Genomic DNA, 22078 nt, shown 5'->3' with positions numbered 1-22078 from the left:
GCCTCCCAAGTAGCTGGGACTACAGGCACCCACCACAACGCCTGGCCATTTTTTGGTTGCAGCCATCATTGTTGTTTGGCGGGCCCCGGCTGGGGATTTGAACCCATCACCTTAGGTGTATGTGGCTGGCGCCTTAGCCGCTTGAGCCACAGGCGCCAAGCCAGAATAGCACAATCTTAAAATAAACACCATATCATTAAATCAATTATTTGCAGGTTGGCGCCTGTGGCGCAAAGGAGTAGGGCACCGACCCCATATGCCAGAGGTGGCGAGTTCAAACCCAGCTCTGGACAAAAACTGAAAACAAAAAAAAAATTATTTGCAAAGCTGTATAAATCACTTTAATAGCTAATAAAGTGCACCTACTTAAGCCTCTCAAATTGTATAATAACATTTTCTGCAGTATATTTACTTTCCTGTTGATGTTTAGCTTAGACCAACACAGACCTACTCCAAAACCAGAAGCCTTTCACAATCCTGTTTCGATTTCTAGAAAGGTAATAAAACACAAATACTGCATATTACTTAATACTCACAGTGGCTACTAAGTTAGTACCTTGTAATTCAAACATTAATATTGCTGTTGCCACATGTATCAACATTCACACTACTATTTAGATTATAATAAGCACCGTGAACAACACAAATTAGACTGCATGGCCAAGTGAATTCAACGGAGATTTTTCTGCTATTTTAAATTTCTAAATTATAGCTAAGAGACCATAGATCTGTACTTAAATCAGCTTATTTTGCTAAATTTACATTAGGAACTAATATCAAAGGATCAAGGAAGTCATTCAGATACTGAATGATTGAGGTAAATCCCTACTGAAATAAAGAGAAAATCCACAAAGTGTTTATCATAATAAAATAAATGGATGGCATAAATTATATTTAGTATATACTTAATACCTCTATATATAATTTGACACAGGATTAGACAAACATAGCTCATATTTTCAGTAGTAAAAAATAAAATTTTGTTAGCCAGGCGTTGTGGTGGGCACCTCGTACTCCCAGTTACTCAGGAGGCTGAGGCAAGAGAATCACTAAGCCCAAGAGCTGGAGGCTGCTGTGAGCTGTGACGCCACAGCACTCTACCGAGGGTGACAAAGTAAAAGTCTATCTCCAAAAAAAATAAATAAATAATAAAATCTCACATTGTTTTGGACTATTTTTCTTTCTTTCTTTTTCTTTTTAGAAACAGAGTCTCAATTTATTGCCCTCGGTAGAGTACCGAGATGTCACAGCTCACAGCAACCTTCAACTCCTGGGTTTAGGTGATTCTCTTGCCTCAGCCTCCTAAGTAGCTGGGACCACAGGCACCCGCCACAATGCCCAGCTATTTTTTTGTTGCAGTTTGGCCAGGGCTGGGTTTGAACCCACCACCCTCGGTATATGGCGCCCTACACACTAAGCCACAGGCGCCACCTTGGACTACTTTTCATTAACTTCTCCTAGCAGTTCACTCAATGGTTATTACCTAATGGTCAAAGTTCATCACAAGAAGAATGGTTTATATTATCTGCGCCTAGAAAGACTGAGTCTCTCTTCAAGGTGCAAAGAATATCACGCATATTAACAGATGAAAAAAACATGTTCAAGGCTTGACCCCTGTGGCTCAAGTAGCTAAGGCGTCAGCCACATACACCTAAGGTGCCGGGTTCAAATCCAGCCCTGGCCCACCAAACAACAATGATGGCTGCAACCAAAAAATAGCCGGGCCTTGTGGCAGGTGCCTGTGGTCCCAGCTACTTGGGAGGCTGAGGCAGGAGACTCGCTTGAGCCCAGGAGTTGGAGGTTGCTGTGAGCTGTGATGCCACGGCACTCTACCCAGAGGGACAGCTTGAGGCTCCACCTCAAAAAAAAAATACATGTTCAAGCAAATCTTTCCAGAAATTCGACAGAGGAACTTCACAGGATTATTGCAAAGTTAGGCTGATTGCCAGCTATTCTACAATACTCATTTTCCTCTTCTTAGAGAGAAGTTTTGCCAGGGCATGATACAAGACTATTTCCCAGGCTTCCTAAAAGTCTATGTGAACACATGATTACTAAATTCTAATCAATGGGATGGAAATGGAAATGATGAAGGCAACTATGTATAAATCATACCCTTAAAGGGAAGACTCAGGCTTTTAGACCTTCCACCTTTTCTTCCAATATTCTTTTATTTTATTTATTTTTTTGAGACAGAGCCTCAAGCTGACCCTTGGGTAGAGTGCCGTGGCATCACAGCAACCTCAAACTCCTGGGCTCAAGCAAGTCTCCTGCCTCAGCCTCTCAAGTAGCTGAGACCACAGGCGCCCACCACAATGCCCAGCTATTTTTTGGTTGCAGCCATCATTGTTTGGCAGGCCCGGGCAGGATTCGAACCTGCCACCTTAGGTATATGTGGCTGGCGCCTTAGCCACTTGAGCCACAGGCGCCAAGCCCAATATTCTGTCTTTTAGAATAAGGTGAGCTTTTGTAAACAATCCAGGCAACATGCTAAGATTGTATTGTTGCATCCTTTGAGGAACCCAGAATAAGCCTGGGTTCCTGATGTTGTAGAACACTCATATTAATCCTAGATTATTTTCAACCAGATTTTTTTTTTTTTTTGGAGACAGAGTTTCACTATGTGGCCCTCTACAGTAGAGTCCTGTGGCATCACAGTACACAGCAACCTCAAACTCTTGGGCTTAAGTGATTCTCTTGCCTCAGCTCCCAAGTAGCTGGGAATACAGGCACCAGCCACAATGCCCAGCTATTTTGGGGGGGGTAGCTGTCATTGTTTTTAGCAGGCCCAGGCTTTGAACCCGCCAGCTCCAGTACATGTGACCAGCATCCTAACCACTGAGCTATAGGGACTGAGCCTCAACCAGATTATTGAAACATAAAATCCCATCCTATCTAAATGCACTGTTATTTTGGATTTGTTACATTAGCTGAACTTCTATGCTAATTTTTACAAATAATAACAGCATACCTCAGGTATTCAACAAATACCACAATTTTTTTTCTTTTTTTTTTTTTCCCCTGAGACCTCTAGAGTCTCATTCTGTTGCACTGGGTAGAGTGCCGTGTTATCATCATAGCTCACAACAACCTCAAACTCTTGGGCTTGAACAGTCCTCTTGCCTCAGCCCCCCAAGGTGTTAGGACTGCAAGCACCTGCCACAAGACCCGAATATAGGGTGACCAGACGTCCCGCTTTTGGCGGGACAGTCCCGATTTTTAACAATTTGTCCTGCGGTGTTTTAAAAAAGTCCCAATTTTTGGAAAGAATGCACTAACGGGCTGGAGAACAGTAAGGGAATATACGGTTTTTGGCTGCCATGTGGTTATTTCACCACGATATGAGGCTTATATTATTTTTGTTAATTTTATAATGTTAGACTGTAATAATAACAAATAATTGTTGAGAAGTGGTTATCAAGAAGTGCTTATCAGAGTTTGCATTGTTGTCAGGCGCTGCCCCGCACGCCCCCCCCACCCCCCCACCCCCGCCAATGGTGTTCCACTTTACTAATGTTAAAATCTGGTCACCTTACCTGAATAGTTTTTCTACTTTTAGTAGAAACGGGGTCTTGCTGTGCTGAGGCTTGGTCTTAACTCCTGAGCTCAAGCAATCCACCCGCCTCAGCCTCTCAGAGTTGCTAGGATTACAGGTGTGAGCCACCATGCCTAGCCCACAAATTTTTTTGTTTTACGGGACAGTGTGTCACTCTCACTCAGGCCCACATCACCAGATCTAGCTATTTTTCTTATTTTATTGAAGAGATGGTATCTTACTATGTTGTCCAGACTGTACCACAGATTTCTATAAACTCCATATAAGCAGGGTGGCACCTATGGCTCAGTGAGTAGGGCGCTGGCCCCATATACCAAGGGTGGTGGATTCAAACCCATATGTGGCAGGGGCCTGAAGTCCCAGCTACTCAGGAGACTGAGGTAAGAGAATCGCCTAAGCCCAGGGGCTGGTGGTTGCCATCAACTGTGACACCACAGCACTCTACCGAGGGTGACAGAGTGAGACTCTGTCTCTAAAAAAAATAAATGAATAAAAAACAAACTCCAGGCTCGGCACCTGTGGCTCAGGTGGCTAAGGCGCCAGCCACATACACCTAAGGTGCCGGGTTCAGATCCAGCCCGGGCCCACCAAACAACAATGACAGCTGCAACCAAAATATAGCCAGGGGTTGTGGGAGGCGCCTGTGGTCCCAGCTACTTGGGAGGCTGAGGCAGGAGACTCGCTTGAGCCCAGGAGTTGGAGGTTGCTGTGAGCTGTGATGCCACGGCCCTCTACCCAGGGGACAGCTTGAGGCTCTGTCTCAAAAAAAAAAAAAAAAAAAACCTCCATATAAGCATAAAAGAAATATGCATATTTCCTCAACCTTTGAAGTTATATTTCCTTCCATTTCCTCTTCTATTTGAAAAGGTTACTATATCCTAGCACTCTAGGAGCTTGAGGTGAGTGAATTGTCTGAGTTCAGGAATTCAAGACCAGCCTATCCTAGCTACTTGGGATACTGAGGCAAGAGGATCACTTGAGTTTGAGGTTGCTGTGAGCTATGACACCATAGCACTCTACTGAGGGCGACAAAGTGAAACTCTATCTCAAAAAAAAAAAAAAAAAGAGAAAGAACAGCTTACTATACAGAAGTTCCTTTGTCCATGTAACAATAAATTATCATTTACATATGTACATATACATATATATTTTATTTATTTATTTATTTTTTTGGAGACAGAGTCATACTCTGTTGCCCTGGGTAGAGTGCTGTGGCATCATTACAAAGCTTACAGTAACCTCAAACTCTTGGGCATAAATAATCCTCTTGCCTCAGCCTCCTGAGTTACTGGGATTACAGTCATGCACCACTACGTCCAGCTAGTTTTTGGTTGTTTTTTTTTTTAATTGTTGGGGATTCACTGAGGTAGTTTTTCTATTTTTATTAGAGACAGTGTCTGGCTCTTGCTCAGGCTGGTCTCAAACTCCTAAGCCCTAGCAATCCTTCACCTAGACTAGAGTGCAGTGGTGTGATCCTAGCTCACTGAAGTCTCCAACTCCTTGATTCAAGTGATCCTCCTGGGTTGTGCCTGTGGCTTAGTGAGTAGGAAGCCAGCCCCATATACCGAGGGTGGTGGGTTCAAACCAGGCCAAGGCCAAACTGCAACAAAAAAAATAGCCGGGCACTGTGGCAGATGCCTGTAGTACCAGCTACTCGGGAGGCTGAGGCAAGAGAATCACCTAAGCCCAGGAGTTGGAGGTTGCTGTGAGCTGTGACGCCACTGCACTCTACCAAGGGCGATAAAGTGAAACTCCGTCTCAAAAAAAAAAAAAAGGGAGGGGAACAAAAAAAGTGATCCTCCTGACTCAGCCTCCCTAGAAGCTGAGACTATAGATGCATACCACCATGCCCAGCTAATTTAAAAAAAAAATTTTTTTTTTGAGACAGAGTCTCACTATGTCACCCTCAGTAAAGTGCTGTTGAGTCACAGCTCACAGCAACCTCAAACTCTTGGGCTTAAGCAATTCTCTATCCTAAGCCTCCTGAATAGCTGGGATTACAGGCGCGCGCCACAACACTCAGCTATTTGTTGTTGTTGTTGTCATTGTTGTTTGGCAGGCCTGGGCCAGGTTTGAACCTACCAGTCCCAGTGTATGTGGCCGGTGCCCTAGCTACGGAGCTACAGGCACCAAGCCTAAAAAAAATATTTTTTTTTGCAGTTTTTGGCCGGGGCTGAGTTTAAACCCGCCACCTCTGGCATATGGGGCCAGCACTTTACTCCCTGGAGCCACAGGCGCTATCTCTAAAAAACTTTTTTAAGAGATGGGATCTTGCTATGTTGTCCAGGCTGGTCTCTAATTCCTGGTCTCAACTGATTCTCCCACCTGACTTCCCAAAGTGCTGGGATTACAGGATGAGCCAAAATAGTCAGCCTCATTTGTATGTACAAAAGAAGCTTAGAACAAAAGCTTATCAACTATATTCTCTTCCTAACCTGGCCTCTACTAATGAAGGGTATTAGTAGTAGTTACAGAATAATTTGTGGACCTAAAAAAAAATGAGTTTTAGAAGCCAGAAGTTGTGGCTCACACTTGGAATCCTAGCACTCTGAAAGCCTGAGGAGGGTGGATCACGAGCTTAGGAGCTCCAGACCAGCCTGATCAAAGCGAGATCCTCATCTCTACTAAAAATAGAAAAACCAGTCAAGCATTGTGGCAGCTGCCTGTAGTCCCAGCTGCTTAGGAGGCTGAGACAAGAGGACTTCTTTGAGTCCAAGAGTTTGGGGTTGCTGTGAGCTACGATGACACCACGGCACTCTACCCAAGGTGGTAAGAGTGAGACTCTGGGCTCGGGGCCTGTAGCTCAAGTGGCTAGGGTGCCAGCCACATACACTGGAGCTAGCAGGTTTGAATCCAGCCTGGGCCTGCCAAACAACAATGACAACTACAACCAAAAAATAGCTGGGCGTTGTGGTGGACGCCTATAATCCCAGCTACTTGAGAGGCTGAGGCAAGAGAATCGCTTGAGCCCAAGAGTTGGAAGTTGCTGTGAGTTGTGATGCCATGGCACTCTACCAAGGGTGACAGCTTGAGACTTTATCTCAAAAAAAGAGTAAGACTCTGTCTCAGAAAAATAAAGAATTTTAGGATTAAGAGCCTTTCAATATTCATTTTGATTTTAAGTAGAAGAGTTTCTGTATTAGTTACCATTTTTATTAAATATTTATTTCCAAGCATGTATTACATGTCTACTGGATTCCAAGATATGCTAGGTTCTAAGGATACAACGACAAGACATAGTCTCTGCCATAAGGAACAACAAATAGATAAATTGCCATGACAGACTCACACAGGATTCTATGAAAATTCAGAGACACTTACCTAATCAGACTGTGGGCACATTGTACAACAAGATGAGTGTCACAGAAAGTTTCCCAATAGCACCTAAGCTAAGTAAGTCTTCAATGAAAACAAGAATCAGTGGAACAGAGGGAGAAGGAAGAACTTCCAGGCAAAGGGAGAAAGCATGCACAAAAGGAATATAAACAAGAACTTGGAAGGTTCAAGAAATTGCAAACATAATCCTAAGCTAGATACAAAGACCTTGTCGCTATAAAAAATTCAAAAATTAGGCTCAGCGCCTATGGCTCACATGGCTAAGGCGCCAGCCACATACACCTAAGGTAGCGGGTTTGAATCCAGCCCTGGCCCACCAAACAACAATGACAGCTGCAACCAAAAAATAGCCGGGCGTTGTGGTGGGCGCGTGTGGTCCCAGCTACTTGGGAGGTAGAGGCAGGAGACTCGCTTGAGCCCAGGAGTTGGAGGTTGCCATGAGCTGTGATGCCACAGCACTCTACCCAGGGGGACAGCTTGAGGCTCTGTCACAAAAAAAAAAAAAATTCAAAAATTAGCTGGATGTATGGCCTGTAATGCACTTTGGGAGGCTGAGACAGAAGGGTCCTTTGAGGTCAAAAGTTCAAGATCAGCCTGAGCAATATAGATAGCCACATGTAGTAATGTGTACCTATACCCCAGCTACTTGGGAGGCTGAGGCAGGAGGATCACTTGAGTCCAGGGTTTGAGATTGTACTGAGCTATGATGACAATACTGCACCCTAGCCTGGGCAACAGAACAAGACTCTGACTCAAAAAAAAAAAAAAAAAAAAATTTGCAAACACAGTTCACCACAGTTAAAGGATGAAATAAGGGAGCAAAGTAAGGAAGAATAGCTAAGCATAAGTAACTATACTTACAAGAAATAAGATTTTTAGCTGTAGTAATTAGCCAATTTCAAATCTATAACTCCATCTAGGACCCCCTCTCCTGAGCCCCAGACTACTACATCGAACTGCCCATCAGGCATCACCCTTGAATATCCTTCAGCCACCACAAATTCAAACCCAGTCTGAACTCTCCTGTGTTAATTATGGCACTACCATTCACACAATGTCCAAGACAGTATCATTCTTGGGGCTTCTCATTCTCTCTCATCTAAATCATCCATCCATTCAAATACCAACTCCTATTAATTAAATCTCTAAATAGCTCTCAAGGCTAGCCCTGTGGCTCAGGGAGTAGGGCGCCAGTCCCATATATTGAGGGCAGTGGGTTCGAACCCAACCCTGGCCAAAAACTGCAACCAACAATAAAAATAAATAAATAAATAACTCTCAAATCTGTGTATTTCCCTCTATTTCTGCTGTTGCTCCTCTAGTTCTATATACCAAACCGCTCTAATATGAATTACAGTAAATGGATCCTAACTGGTTCTGTGTTTCTTTCTTTCTCCCCCTTCAATCCATTCTCCTAGTGCAGTGTGGTCTTTGTAGAATATAAACATATTAATTTCCTGCTCCTTACCGCTATCAAGGCAAATTCCTAGGTCTTATAAGATTGGTCTCTTTATCATTCTAAACTTACATCCGTAACATACCGTGTCTTTTCTTTTTCTTTTTTTTTTTCTCAAGACAGAGTCTCACTATGTCACCCTCAGTAGAGTGTTGCTCACAGCAATCTCAAACTCTTTGGCTTAAGTGATTCTCTTGTCTCAGCCTCCCAAGTAGCTGGGACTTCAGGAGCCTGCCACAACACCCAGCTACTTTTTTGTTGCAGTTGTCATTGTTGTTTAGCTGGCCCAGGCTGGGTTCCAACCTGCCAGCTTTGGTTTATACTGCTGGCACTGTAACCTCTGTGCTACAGGTGCTGAGCTTCTTTTCTTTTTTTGAGACAAGGTTCTCACTCTGTTGGCCTGCATAGAGTGCCATGGGGTCATCACTACTCAGCGCAACCTTAAACTCTTGCACTCAATCAATCTTCTTGCCTCTGTTTTTCTATTTTTAGTAGAGACAGGATCTCACTCTTGCTCAGGCTGGTCTTGAACTCCTGAGCTCAAGCAATCCACGTGCCTCAGCGTCCCACAGTGCTAGGATTACACCTGGCCGCCATGCTTTTTCTCATCTTCATGCCCTCTCTCATGCTGTTCTCTCTGCTTAACTTCCTCATATCCCTCTGCCCAACTCCCTCTGATGTCAACTTTTTCTTGAAAAGTAAGCCAGATCAAGTCTAGATAGGTGCTTCTCCCTTGTACACCCAATGTCCTTTATTTAACTGATTGCAACTGCCTCATTTTTCTTTTCCACAATAGCATGTGCTTCAAGAAAACAAGAACCAAGTCTCAGTTTACCATATATTCATTTAAAAAATGAAGGACTTGGCTAGGAGTCTGTGGCTCCAGTGGCTAAGGCACCGGCCACATACACCTAAGCTGGCGGGTTCGAATCCAGCCTGGGCTGCCAAACAACAATGACAGCTGCAACCAAAAAATAGCTGGGCGTTGTGGTGGGTGCCTGTAGTCCCAGCTACTTGGGAGGCAGAGGCAGGAGAATCACTTAAGCCCAGGAGTTGGAGGTTGCCATGAGCCGTGATGCCACAGCGCTCTACCCAAGGGGACAGCTTGAGACTCTGTCTCAATAAAAAAAAAAAAAAGGAAGGACTTTTAGTGGTCACTTAAAAGGTTATTAAACCATGTTTTCAGAGTTACAAATAAAGACTAGGAAGAGAAGTTCGTAAATGGGATTTCATGAAAGGTTTTCTTTGCTTTTTGGGTTTTTTTTTTTTTAAGACGGAGCCTCACTCTGTTGCCCTGGGTACGGTACTGTAGCATCACAGCTCACAGCAACCTCAAACTCTTGGGTTTAAGCGAACCTCTTGCCTCAGCCTTCCAAGCAGCTGGGACCCTGCTAGTTTTTCTATTTTTAGTAGAGACAGGGTGTAGCTCTTACTCAGGCTGGTCTTGAACTCCTGAGCTCAAGCAATCCACCTGCCTCAGCCTCTCAAAGTGGTAGGATTACAAGGCATGAACCACTGTTCCTGGCTTCATGGAAGGTTTATGGTCAGGAAAGTAACAGGAAGGTAACTAAGTAGACTGGTGAGATTCTATAATTTTGGGGCACATTTTTCTGTGAAAGGGGTGTTTAAAGATTACAGTATAACTGTCTCCCCTCACTCTACTATCCCTGAAACTGCGTTCTCTTTCTACTCACTCCCTTCACTACAACATCTATTCCTACCATTATCATTTCTACAATGATAAAATAGCCTGGCATCGTGGAGGGCTCATGTAGTCCCAGCTACTTAGGAGGCTGAGGAAGAGGACTGCTTGAGCCCAAGAGTTTGAGGTTGCTGTGCAATATGATGCTATGGCAATTTACCCATGGCAACAAAGTAAGACTGTCTCCAAAAAAAAAAAAAAAAAAAAGACTCAGCTCACATGTAATCTCTAGTAAGCCTTGCCCACTCTCTCCCAAAGGAAGGTATTTACTACCTGCCCTTTCTTCTCATGGTCCTCAATGTTTGTCAGTTAGTGATGTGTTCAGTGACTGTAATGCCAGTGAGGCTTTAGGAAAGTCATATGGGGCAGTAGTTGAATCAGAAAAAAACTTATCATGCATCCGGAAACAGAGAACAGTTAAAAATGAAAGAAAGAAGCAGAAGATGGATTAGTTTATAAATATTCTAACTTAGGAAAATTTGCACTCATTTTGTCATATATTTACTCTAGTATTCCTTTATTCATTCTTAGACAAACTATCCAGGGGGAGCTGGATACTGGAACACACTCTCGACAAAAACAGTGAAACCAGTAATCTCCAACAAGAAGTTACCTACATTAAATTCACACTACGTCAGAGAAATATGAGGGTTGGGTTTTTGTTTGGTATGGTTCAATTTTCCTGTAGCCTTCGTTAAGGTTCATTTTTATTCGATTTTGGGTAACCTGTAGTTGACTAGCCATACTCAATTTTTATATGGCAGGGCCAATCATCCGTTCAAGCCCCTCAAAAGAGTATCTGCTTTCTGACGACAGACTATAATTCTCTCAACTTTCCTCTCTTCAGAATATTCTCCATTCAAAGAACTTTCCGTGAAAGCAGTACATATCCTAACATGTGAAATCTTTCCAAGAGATTAAGTATTAAAGTTTCAGGACAAACTAGAGAACGCCGCAATCCTAAACCGAACAACTGTCACGACGGGGCAACGTAACTCCACTAGAAAAGGGACCGAAGAGAAGGGCTGGAGGAACATCGCAACTCCGGAGGCCGGCGCGAGCTGTCAGACCCCGCACCACCGTCACACACCAGCTGCCCAAGACCCACCCACCCGAACGCCACCTGAGGTGAACCTGCGGACCGGGGTACTGCTCGGGCCCCGACGCTGACAGAAAAACGTTAAGATTTTCTGAAAAGCAATGCAAACAGAGCAACCAACTCGACCAAAGACACGGAGGGACCAAGTTAAACAGGGAAATACAGCGGCTGCTGCCGACCTCCCTGCGAAGCGGTGATCACACCACTGAGGGGAGGGGTGTGTGTGTGCGAGGAACTAAGACGGCAATCGGCAGAAGGAAAAGTTGAGGACACCTAACGATTTTGTAAGAGTCCCCAAGTCAAGAAGCAGGGTCGGTATGAAGTTGCCAAGTCTTACCTCAGCGCTTGGGTGTTTAAAAGTATCTAAAAATAGCAGCTCCATCGCCGAGTCCACCGCCATGTTTGCCGCGGGCGGGGAGCGGGAAGGGACTTCCGGGGCAGCGCTCCAACCTCTGCGACATCGGCTCAGGAGAGGGGGGACCTCATAGCACTTCCGGCGGTCAGGGCGCCGGCGCCGCGAGCCTCGGCCTATCCCAGCACATCTTGCTGACCAAGTCGCCAGCCCCGCCTTCTCCAGCGCGGCGGCGGGCGCCCTCAGAACGCGGAGAGAAGCCAAGGGAAGGTGAGAAAGAACTACGGGGCCTCCTGTGGGCCAAACTTATTTACCGCGTTACAGCGCCACGACGGCCGCCAGCTGGTGGCGTGCAGAGCAAGTTGGCGGGGGCGAGGAAAGGTTGTCCCCTCTGGCTACCCGTCTCCGTACACCTTCCAAAGACCAGTTTTTTCCAGCTCCGGGAGTAAAAGATGCGGTGAGCGAGGTTGCAAAGTTAAGATTTTGTTTTGGCTCGGCGCCTGTGGCCAAGCGTCTAAGGCGCCAGCCACGATCACCTGATCTGGCGGGTTCGAATCCAGCCTGGGCCCACCAAACAACATTGACGTCTCCAACCAAAAAAAAATAGCCTGGCGTTGTGGTGGGAACCTTAGTCCCAGCTACTTGGGAGGCTGAGGCAAGAGAATCGCTTAAGCCTAGGAGTTGGAGGTTGCTGTGAGCTGTGATGGAACTGTACTCTACCAGGGCGGCAGGTTGAGGCTCTGTCTCAAAAAAAAAAAGATTTTGTTTTAAAAAGAAGAAAAGATATGGGCGGCGCCTGTGGCTCGAAAGGAGTAGGGCGCCGGCCCCATATGCCTCAGGTGGCAGGCTCAAACCCAGCCCCCGACCAAAAACTGCAAAAAAAAAAAAAGAAGAAGAAGAAGAAGAAAAGAAACTTGTCTCAACAAACGAAGAAATTTCTTTGTTTTCTCGTCTGTAAAATGTGAAGAGTAATACCTAACCCACAGAATGATTGTGAGAATTAAAATAAAACTCCAGGAATTGCATAACGTGAAATGCCATGAACTATAAGGAGAGAGAGTGAAAAGTAAGCCTCCCTACCAGGTGTTGATGTGCGTTGGACAGCTGGAACCAACACTTTGTCTTAATCGGCAGAAAGCCTTGGGAGAGCAGTTAGGAAATGGTAAAATTACATGTGCCTATCCCTCTTCGAGGAAAATTGTTGCACGAGGGCCCAAAGAAATACAGGTATAAGAATGTTCATAGCATACTTTATAGTTGGAAAAAAGCAGGAAACTTAGTTATTAACAGAAATTGTGGCGTATTTTTATGCTGGTAGGTAGAAACCATGAACTGGGGCTATGTCTTCTGGCACGGACAATGTAAAGGACATGATTAAATAACTTGAAAAATTATAGTATAAATTAACATTTATATATCTCAAAACTGTAAAATAAGATTATAGGAGCACAAGTATGTTATAAAATTATAAAGAAATGCATTAGAAGTATTAAAAATAAAATTTCAAGATCGCAGTGAGCTGGAGGGAGATGTAATGGAAAAGAACAGAGGGGCCTCAAATTTCTTTAATGTTTTATGTTTTAGGTTGGTGGTGGTTTAACAGGTGTGCCTTGCATGATCCTTTATACCTTTCTAAATGTCTGTAATATTGAATAGTTTCTTAAAATAAATCTCCCATCCACCTACATTCTTAGCTATCCAATTACCTCTGGATAATAGTTTAGCTAATAGTTCATCCCATTTACTGTTTGTGTTTTCATAGAATCAGTTCTTGAATTGATGTTTATTATTCCAACATTTTCCTATTTTCTAATTCTTCAGTTTCTGGTTTTGAATTTACTAATTCCTGGGCAGCACCTGTGGCTCAGTGGGTAGGGCTTTGGCTCCCTACATCAAGGGTGGCCTGTTCAAATCTGGCCCTGGCCAAACTGCAACAAAAAATAGCTGGACATTGCCGTGAGCACCTGTAGTCCCAGTTTCTCTGGAGGCTGAGGCAAGGGAATCGCCTAAGCCCAAGAGCTGGAAGTTGCTGTGAGCTATGATGCTATGGCACCCTACTGGGGGCGATAAAGTGAGATTCTATCTCTACAAAAAAAAAAAAAAAATTATTAATTCCTGTGAACTTTGAGCTTACATGTCATTCCCTTTCTAATTTCTACAGTTGAGGCCTAATTTATTTATATTTAGATTTCTTATTATTCTATTTATGTCTGGCATTTCCCACCCTGAACTCTGCTTTACTTGTAAAAATATATACCATGTAGTATTTTCATTATTGCTATTTTTACATAGTCTGATTTTCTTAGCTTTAATTTTTGTTTGTTTTTTTTTTGAGACAGAGTCTCACTATGTCAGCCTGGGTAGAGTGCTTTGGTGTGACAGCTCACAGCGACCTCAAACTCTAGGGCTCAAGCGATTCTCTTGCCTCAGCCTCCCAAGTAGCTGGGACTACAGGTGCCTGCCACAGCGCCTGGCTATGTTTTAGGTTGCAGTTGTCATTGTTGTTTAGTTGGCCCTGGGTCAGGTTCGAACCCACCAGTTTTGGTGCATGTAGCCAATGCTATAACCACTGTGCTACAAACACCAAGCCTTAGCTTCAATATTTTTTTGACCTGAGAGTAGCTTTTTAAAATATTAATAGGCTAATGTCAGGTGCAGTGGCTCATGCCTATACTCTTAGCACTCTGGGAGGCCAAGGTGGGTGGATTGCCTGAGCTCACAGGTTCCAGACCAGCCTGAGTCAGAGTAAGACCCAGTCTCTAAAAATATCCAAGTACCTGTAGTCCCAGCTACTCAAGAGGCTAAGGCAAGAGAATCCCTTGAGCCCAAGAGTTTGACGTCGTCGTGAGCTATGACACCACGACACTACCAAGGGCCTTTAAGTGAGACTCTGTCTCAAAAAAATAAAAAATAAATAAATATATATACATATATATATATATATATATATATGAGCAGTTTTACTTTTATAGGAAATTGAGCAGATAGCACAAAGGGTTCCCATATACCCTCTCTTTCCTTACTCGAAGATTCACCTATTATTAATATCTTGCATTAGCATGGCACATTTATTACAATTGATGAAGCAGTATCAATAGATCTTTATTAACTAAAGGTTCAGGTTAAGATTTATTCTTAGTATTGTATAGTTTTTTACAAATGCATAATGAGTTATAGTCACCATTACAGTCTCATATAGGATAGTTTCACTCCCCTAAAAATTTTCTTTTTTTTTTTTTTTTTTGAGACAGAGACTCATAGCTGTCCCCCTGGGCAGAGTGCCGTGGCATTACAGCTCACAGCAACCTCCAACTCCTGGGCTCAAGCGAGTCTCCTGCCTCTGCCTCCCAAGTAGCTGGGACCACAGGCGCCCGCCACAACGCCTGGCTATTTTTTGGTTGCAGCCGTCATTGTTGTTTGGCGGGTCCTGGCTGGGGATTCGAACCCGCCACCTTAGGTGTACGTGGCTGGCGCCTTAGCCGGTTGAGCTATAGGCGCCGAGCCAAAATTTTCTATATTCCAGCTACTCATTCTACCTTCCTTCCTGGAAACCACTGATCTTTTTATTGTTTTTATAGTTTGGCTTTTCTGGAATGTCATAAGTTAGATTCGTACAGCATATGCTAATTTATGACTGAGTTCTTTCACTATGTAAAAAATTAGTCAGGCATGGTAGTCTCAAATTCTCAGGAGGCTGAAACAGGTAAATCGCTTGAGCCCAGGAATTCACAATTACAGTGAGCTATGATTAGGCCACTGTACTCCACGCTAGGCAATAGATCAAGACCCTGTCTCTTAAAAAAAAAAAAAAATCTAATAATCTCTTCCTTGAATTAGGGTGTGTAGACCATTTTTATCCAGTGATGTGGTTGAATACTTACATGTACGCTCAGTATTCCCCTCATGATATGGAGAATAAATCCTCCCATTTATACTTTGTTCCTCTTTTTCTACCTTCCTATGGAATAATTACTTTTTATTATTCAGGTTTATCTTAATGACTTTTGAACTATACCTATTTTATATTTTTAGCAGTCAATTTCGGGATTTTTTAAAACTCATTATAGACTACTTTTGCATTAGTCTGTGATAGATTAGGAGAGAAAAACTGGGCGGCACATGTGGCTCAGTGAGTAGGGTGCCCATATACTGAGGGTGGCGGGTTCAAACCTGGCCCTGGCCAAACTGCAACCAGAAAATAGCTGGGCATTGTGCAGGCTCCTGTAGTCCCAGCTACTTGGGAGGCTAAAGCAAGAGAATCGCCTAAGCCCAAGAGCTGGAGGTTGCTGTGAGCTGTGATGCCACAGCACTCTACCCAGGGCAACATAGTGAGACTCTGTCTCAAATAAATAAATATTTTTAAAAAATGTACAGATGAAGCTTTGTATTAAATGTTTTATTTGGAAAGACAGAATTGCCATGTGGTGCATACATGTAGACAAATGGTCTTCAGTATGTCTGAAGAACAAATAAAAGGTTAGAATTTTTGTTTTTTTGGTTTGTTTTTTTGAGACTTAAAATCTCTGTTACCTAGGCTAGAATGCTGTAGCAGCAGCCTAATTCACTACAACCTCAAACTCTAGGTTTTAATGATACTTCTGCCTCAGCCTCTCGAGCAGCTGGGACTGCAGGTGCCCATCTCCATGCCTAGCTTATATTTCTATTTTTAATAGAGACAGGGTCTCAAACTCCTGAGCTCAAGGGATCCTCTGACCTCAGCCTCCCACAGTGTAGAGATTACAGGCATGAGCCACCACGCCTGGCTATTTTCTGAAAAAAAGACACTGGATATCCACATTCAAAATAATGAAGTTGGACCACATACCATATATTTAAAAAACTAAAATTGGATCAAAGACCTAAATAGAAGAGCAAAAACCACAAAACTCTGAGAAGAAAACATAGGGATAAATATGATCTAGGATTTGGCAATGGATTCTTAGATGTGATATCAAAAACAGGAGCAAAAAAGAAAAAAGAAATTGGTCTTCCTCAGCATGAAAAACTTTTGTGTAACAAATGACACCATCAAGAGAGCAAAAGGAGCTCTGGTTTGAATGTCTATCCCCTCCAAAATTCATGAAATTTGGCTGCTCTTGTGACCATTTTGAACACAGGAACTTTGGGTGGATTCCCCTTTTGCCTCTTTGCCCTTCTGCATGTAGCAAAAAGGCCCTTTCCAGGTGCCAGCACCTTGACCATGGTCTTCCCAGCCTCCAGAACTGTGTGCCAATATATTTCTGTTCATTATAAGTTACCCAGTCTCAGGTATTCTGTTGTAACAGTACAAACAGACTAAGATAACATACAGAATGGGAAAAGGTATTTGCAAATTGTACATCTGAATAGAGTCTACTCTCCAGAATACACAAGAGCTCACACAATTCAACAATAAAAAAATAAATCACCCAATTTTGAGTGATTTTTTTTTTTTTTTTTTGAGACTGAGCCTCAAACTATCCCCCTGGGTACAGTGCTATGGCATCACAACTCACAGCAACCTCCAACTCCTGGGCTCAAGTGAGTCTCCTGCCTCCGCCTCCCAAGTAGCTGGGACCACAGGCACCCACCACAATGCCCGGCCATGTTTTGGTTGCAGCCGTCATTGTTTGGTGGGCCCAGGCTGGATTCAAACCCACCACCTTAGGTGTATGTGGCTGGTGCCTTAGCCACTTGAGCCACAGGCGCTGAGCCAAATCACCTAATTTTAAAATGGGCCAGGCCATAGACATTTCCCAAAGAAGATGTACAAATGGCCAACAAGCACATTAAAAAATGTTCAACATCTAGTCCTTAGGAAAAGGCAAATTGAAACCCACAGTAATATACCATCTCACACCCATTAGGATGGCTACAGTTAAAAAATAAAGTGACAAATGTTAGCAAGGACATAAAAAAATCATGTATATTGCTGGTGAATGTAAAATGATGAAGCCACTGTGGAAAGCAGTTTCATGATTCCTCAAAAAGTTAAACATAGAGGGCAGTGCCTGTGGCTCAGTGAGTAGGGAGCCAGCCCCATATACTGAGGGTAGTGGGTTCAAACCCAGCCCCAGTCAAAGCTACTCAGGAGGCTGAGGCAAGAGAATCACCTAAGCCCAAGAGCTGGAGGTTGCTGTGAGCTGTGACGCCATGGCACTCTACCAAGGGCAATAAAGAAAAACAAAAAGTTAAACATAGAATTGCCAAACGATCCTGAACTCCACTGCAATGTATATACTAAAAGTACTGAAAATAGGTACTTACTGGCTAGATGCTGTGGCTTGTGCACATAATCCCAGGACTTTGTGAGGCCAACGCAGGAAGATTGCTTGAGGCCAGGAGTTTGAGACCAGCCTGAGTAAAATAGTGAAATCCTGAGCATGGTGGCACAACTATAGTCCTAGCTACTTGGAAGGCTGAGGTAGGAGGATCCTTGTGCTTGAGCCCAGGAATTCAAGGCTTTAGTGACCTATGATTGCACATTGTACTGTAGCCTGGGTAACAGAGAGACACTATCCCTTAAAAATTAAAATTAAAAAAGAAAATAGGAGGCCAAGCTCAGTGGCTCACTCCTGTAATCCCAGCACTCTGGGAGAGTGAGGTACAGTAGAACCTCTATAAGTTGACCACCCAAAGGACTATAACAAACTGGTCACTATATGGAGGTGGTGAATATAAGGAACTAGACCAACTGTACTGATATGTACATGGGTTCATGTCCAGCCTATGAAAATTAGATCAACTTAAGAAAGTGGTTGGCTCGGCGCCTGTGGCTCAAGCAGCTAAGGCACCAGTCACATACACCTAAGCTGGTGGGTTCCAATCCAGCCCAGGACCACCAAACAACAATGACGGCTGCAACCAAAAAAAATAGCCAGGCATGGCGGGTGCCTGTGGTCCCAGCTACTTGGGAAGCAGAGGCCGGAGACTCGCTTGAGCCCAAGAGTTGGAGGTTGCTGTGAGCTGTGATGCCATAGCACTCTACCCAGGCGGACAGCTTGAGACTCTGTCTCAAAAAAAAAAAAAAAAAAAAGAAAAAGAAAGTGGTGATGTAGGGAGGTGGAGGTTCTACTGTACCTGTATGCTCATATTTATAGCAGCACTATTCATAATGGCCAAAAGGGCCAAACAACCCAAATATCCATCAATGAATAAATGAATAAACAAATTGTGGTATATACATATACACTTCCCTCCAGTGACTCCTACCCTTCCGTAGATTTGATATTCTTTCATTCGTGACTTTAGAGAATTCCACTGATTAACGTACTTAACTAGTTTTTTGCACTTATTTATTTACAAGTCAGCATCCCCCTTCTATCCTGTGAGCTCTTTCCCCTGTAGTGATTGTATCTTGTTCACCAATATGTCCCAGGTATTTGGGACATACTATACCAGGGTCCTCAAACTTTTTAAACAGGGGGGCCAGTTCACTGTCCCTCAGATTGTTGGAGGGCTGGACTGCGGGCCCCAGGACGAGTTGGCTGCTAAGCAGGACAGGCAGCAGCAGCAAAAACACCCAGCGGGCTGGATAAATGTCCTAGGCGGGCCACATGTGGCCCGCAGGCTGTAGTTTGAGGATGCCTGTAAACACTCAAAAATGTTTATTAAATCATTTTGTCCTGTTTCAAATTCCCTATATAATTACATATTGTTCGTATTCTTTATGTGTGTACCAAATGCTTAGATTCTACTATTCTTGTTTTCTCATTTTTGTCTGTCTTGCTTATCAGATTATAAACTCTCCCAGAACCATGCTCTATAACCAGCTCGCAGTAGCTACTGCTGTTTTACCAGTTGCAACGTCTTTCCTTGGATGATTTCCACCAACTTAAAATGAAAAGAACAATTCAAAGGAAAACAAAAATTGTGATGTGAGTAGCAACTTATGCAAATCTGAACACATGCCAGGAACAACTTGACCAAAAGGCAAAAACTGGGGAGGACATCTAACCAGCCTGAACAATCATTGTTGCATTTAATTGGTAACAGTCAAGCTCCCTTTCAAGGTGACTAGCACTCACAAAAGTATACAGAGCGGGGTGGGGCTCAAAAAGGTAGGGTGCTGGTTCCATATGCCGGAGCTGGCAGGTTCAAAACCAGCCCGGGCCAAAAACTGCAAAAAAAAGTATACAGAGCAGTGTTAGGTTGACCCAACTGAGTCCATCTTGAAAAGCCATTCTGTGAGACTCTGTTACAGGTAGACATAACTCACGTAAGAGAGAGAGATGCTGCAGGCTCATCCTTGCACCAGCCAAATTACAGACCCACCCAAGAGAAATATGTTGACACTGTGTTAAGAAGAACCTGCCAGGAGAATCTTGATGAGAACAAAAGTTTGGTGGTCCTTGATAGAAACCAGCTCCTCTTCAGCCAGCTATGTAAGACTGGCCTCCCTCCTTGATGCTCCCCACACACACACAGTATCTGTTAGATGGTTAGATCTTACCCTACTTGCGCCCAAGTATCAAAATAAACAATGCTGCCTTTATTACATTTGGTCTTGAGTGTTCTGATCTGCTCCTTCTTTCAGTTTTTACCTTTCGAGCCCAAGAGTCTGAGTGAACTGTCTCAGTTTTTACCTATCAAGCAGGAGAGTCTGAGTGAACTGCCTCTCCTGAGACCAAGTACATCAAGACGGTTTCTTGGCAAAGAAACACCGATCTGAAAGTTTGGCAGACTGCCAACTACAAGCCATCCACGCGTTCTGGGAAACAAAGGACCTTCCTCTGCTTCCCCCTGGAAGCACATGTAATGGAAAATAACAGTTGCCACTTTTTTCCATGAGACTTGGTTATAATTCCCCACAACCAAGGGTATGCTGTGGAACTTCCACATCATTCTTCAATATGGAGTGCAGAGATGACCCAATGATTTGAGAAACACACTGGCTCAGAGCCTGTGGCTCAAGTGGCTAAGGTGCCAGCCACATACACTTAAGGTGGCGGGTTCGAATCCAGCCGGGGCCCACCAAACAACAATGACGGCTGCAACCAAAAAATAGCCAGGCGTTGTGGTGGGTCCCAGCTACTTGGGAGGCAGAGGCAGGCGAATCACTTGAGCCCAGGAGTTGGAGGTTGGTGTGAGCTGTGATGCTACAGCACTCTACCCAGGGGGACAGCTTGAGGCTCTGTCTCAAAAAACAAAAAAAGTCTGGATTTGGATTCTTTGCAGTGGAAGTGGAAAGGTAAGAAATGAGAAGGCACATTAAAAGGAAAGAGGTGGTAGAATTTTGGTAAAATAATGATCTCTAATGATTAGCAAGAGTGCCAGGAACTCAATGTTTACTAATTATTTGATACTCTAAAATTGTAGTCCATACCAAGGACAGAAATAAAGGGAAAGACAAGATGATGAGTAATAAATTCAGCTGTTTTAATAAAGTTTATTGGCATTATTTTTAGAAATGAGGCTTTCAAAAGTCATGTTGAAATTTTAAATCTCACTTTCAGCCCACCGTTTGGTGCCATGGATTTTCCATCCTAGCACCATTTTTCCATTTGTTCATAACCTTGCAGACAAGGTCCTGGCACTGGTGAACCCTGCGTGACTTAGTTTGAGGCCTTAATTGGCCACATCTTGGTAGTAGGCCAAGGTTGAGCTGGTTCCTCCAACCCCTACTTAAATCCTTAGAGCTTTCCAGAGCCTGAAAAAGACAATCAATAGTACTCACACTCCTAACTTCAAATAGCTTACAATTAAGGAACCTGTGCTGAATAGTTAGATGGCCACTGAGTATGGATGTGGTTTTATATTGGCAAAATTATTGCAAGTTTGGCATCATTGGCTATTTTTGAAGACAAAGCATTAAGATCTGATTATATATTTGAGTGGCCCCGGTGTGACGAGATTGTTTCGGAATAGTGTGTCAAAAAATAAATTAATTAAATTAAAATCAAAAAGGAATTTTTTTTTTTTTTTGAGACAGTCTCACTATGGCGCCCTGTGTAGAGTACTATGGCATCACAGCTCATAGCAACCTCAAACTTTTGGGCATAGGGATTCTCTTGTCTCTGCCTCCCAAGTAGCTGAGACTACAGGCGCCTGCCATTAAAAGGGAAATTTTAAATCTCAGGCAAATGTCTTGCAAGGCCAAAAAATTAAAATCTCATGCCCATTCCAAGGCCCAGTTGCAATATCTGTTGCCACCTGCTGGGCAGGCTGTCGACAACAAGAGGGGGATTGTCTTCGTCTTAATTGCTATCTACATGTCAAGCATCTGGTCTGTGACAGGAGTTTTCATTGTTTCCTAAACAGTAATTGCCGCATCACCACAGGATCACAGGGATCTCTGAATTTGCTACTGAATAATCAACCTTAATGCCTTATCCCATTCTAATTCCTCTACTTTAGGATATCCTTAGGCTAACAGTTTCCTCACTTCTAAGATTGAAACAGCAAACCATTCCTGGTTGTTCTTACAAGGATATTGTAGGAAAGAAAGGAGAGGCTCGGCGCCTGTGGCTCAATCGGCTAAGGCACCAGCCACATACACCTAAGGTGGCGGGTTCAAATCCAGCCCAGGCCCGCCAAACAACAATGACAGCTGCAACCAAAAAATAGCCGGGCGTTGTGGCGGGTGTCTGTAGTCCCAG

General features: G+C 43.6%; 1 protein-coding gene across 1 annotated transcript in view; it reads right to left on the bottom strand.

Moving 5' to 3' along the window:
* VIRMA (vir like m6A methyltransferase associated) overlaps positions 1-11549 on the bottom strand; it is a 91258-nt gene extending 79709 nt beyond the window's left edge. The window contains exon 1 of the mRNA XM_023518261.1: positions 11428-11549. Coding sequence (XP_023374029.1) covers positions 11428-11549 — 122 coding nt within the window. The remainder of the gene's footprint in view (positions 1-11427) is intronic.
* Between the last annotated feature and the right edge of the window lie 10529 nt (positions 11550-22078).

This window comes from Otolemur garnettii, unplaced genomic scaffold (assembly GCF_000181295.1).
Source record: "Otolemur garnettii isolate 467f Iridium unplaced genomic scaffold, OtoGar3 scaffold00004, whole genome shotgun sequence".
Classification (NCBI taxonomy): domain Eukaryota; kingdom Metazoa; phylum Chordata; class Mammalia; order Primates; family Galagidae; genus Otolemur; species Otolemur garnettii.
The sequence above is the reverse complement of the archived record's forward strand: the minus strand, read 5'-3'. Positions and strand labels throughout refer to the sequence as shown.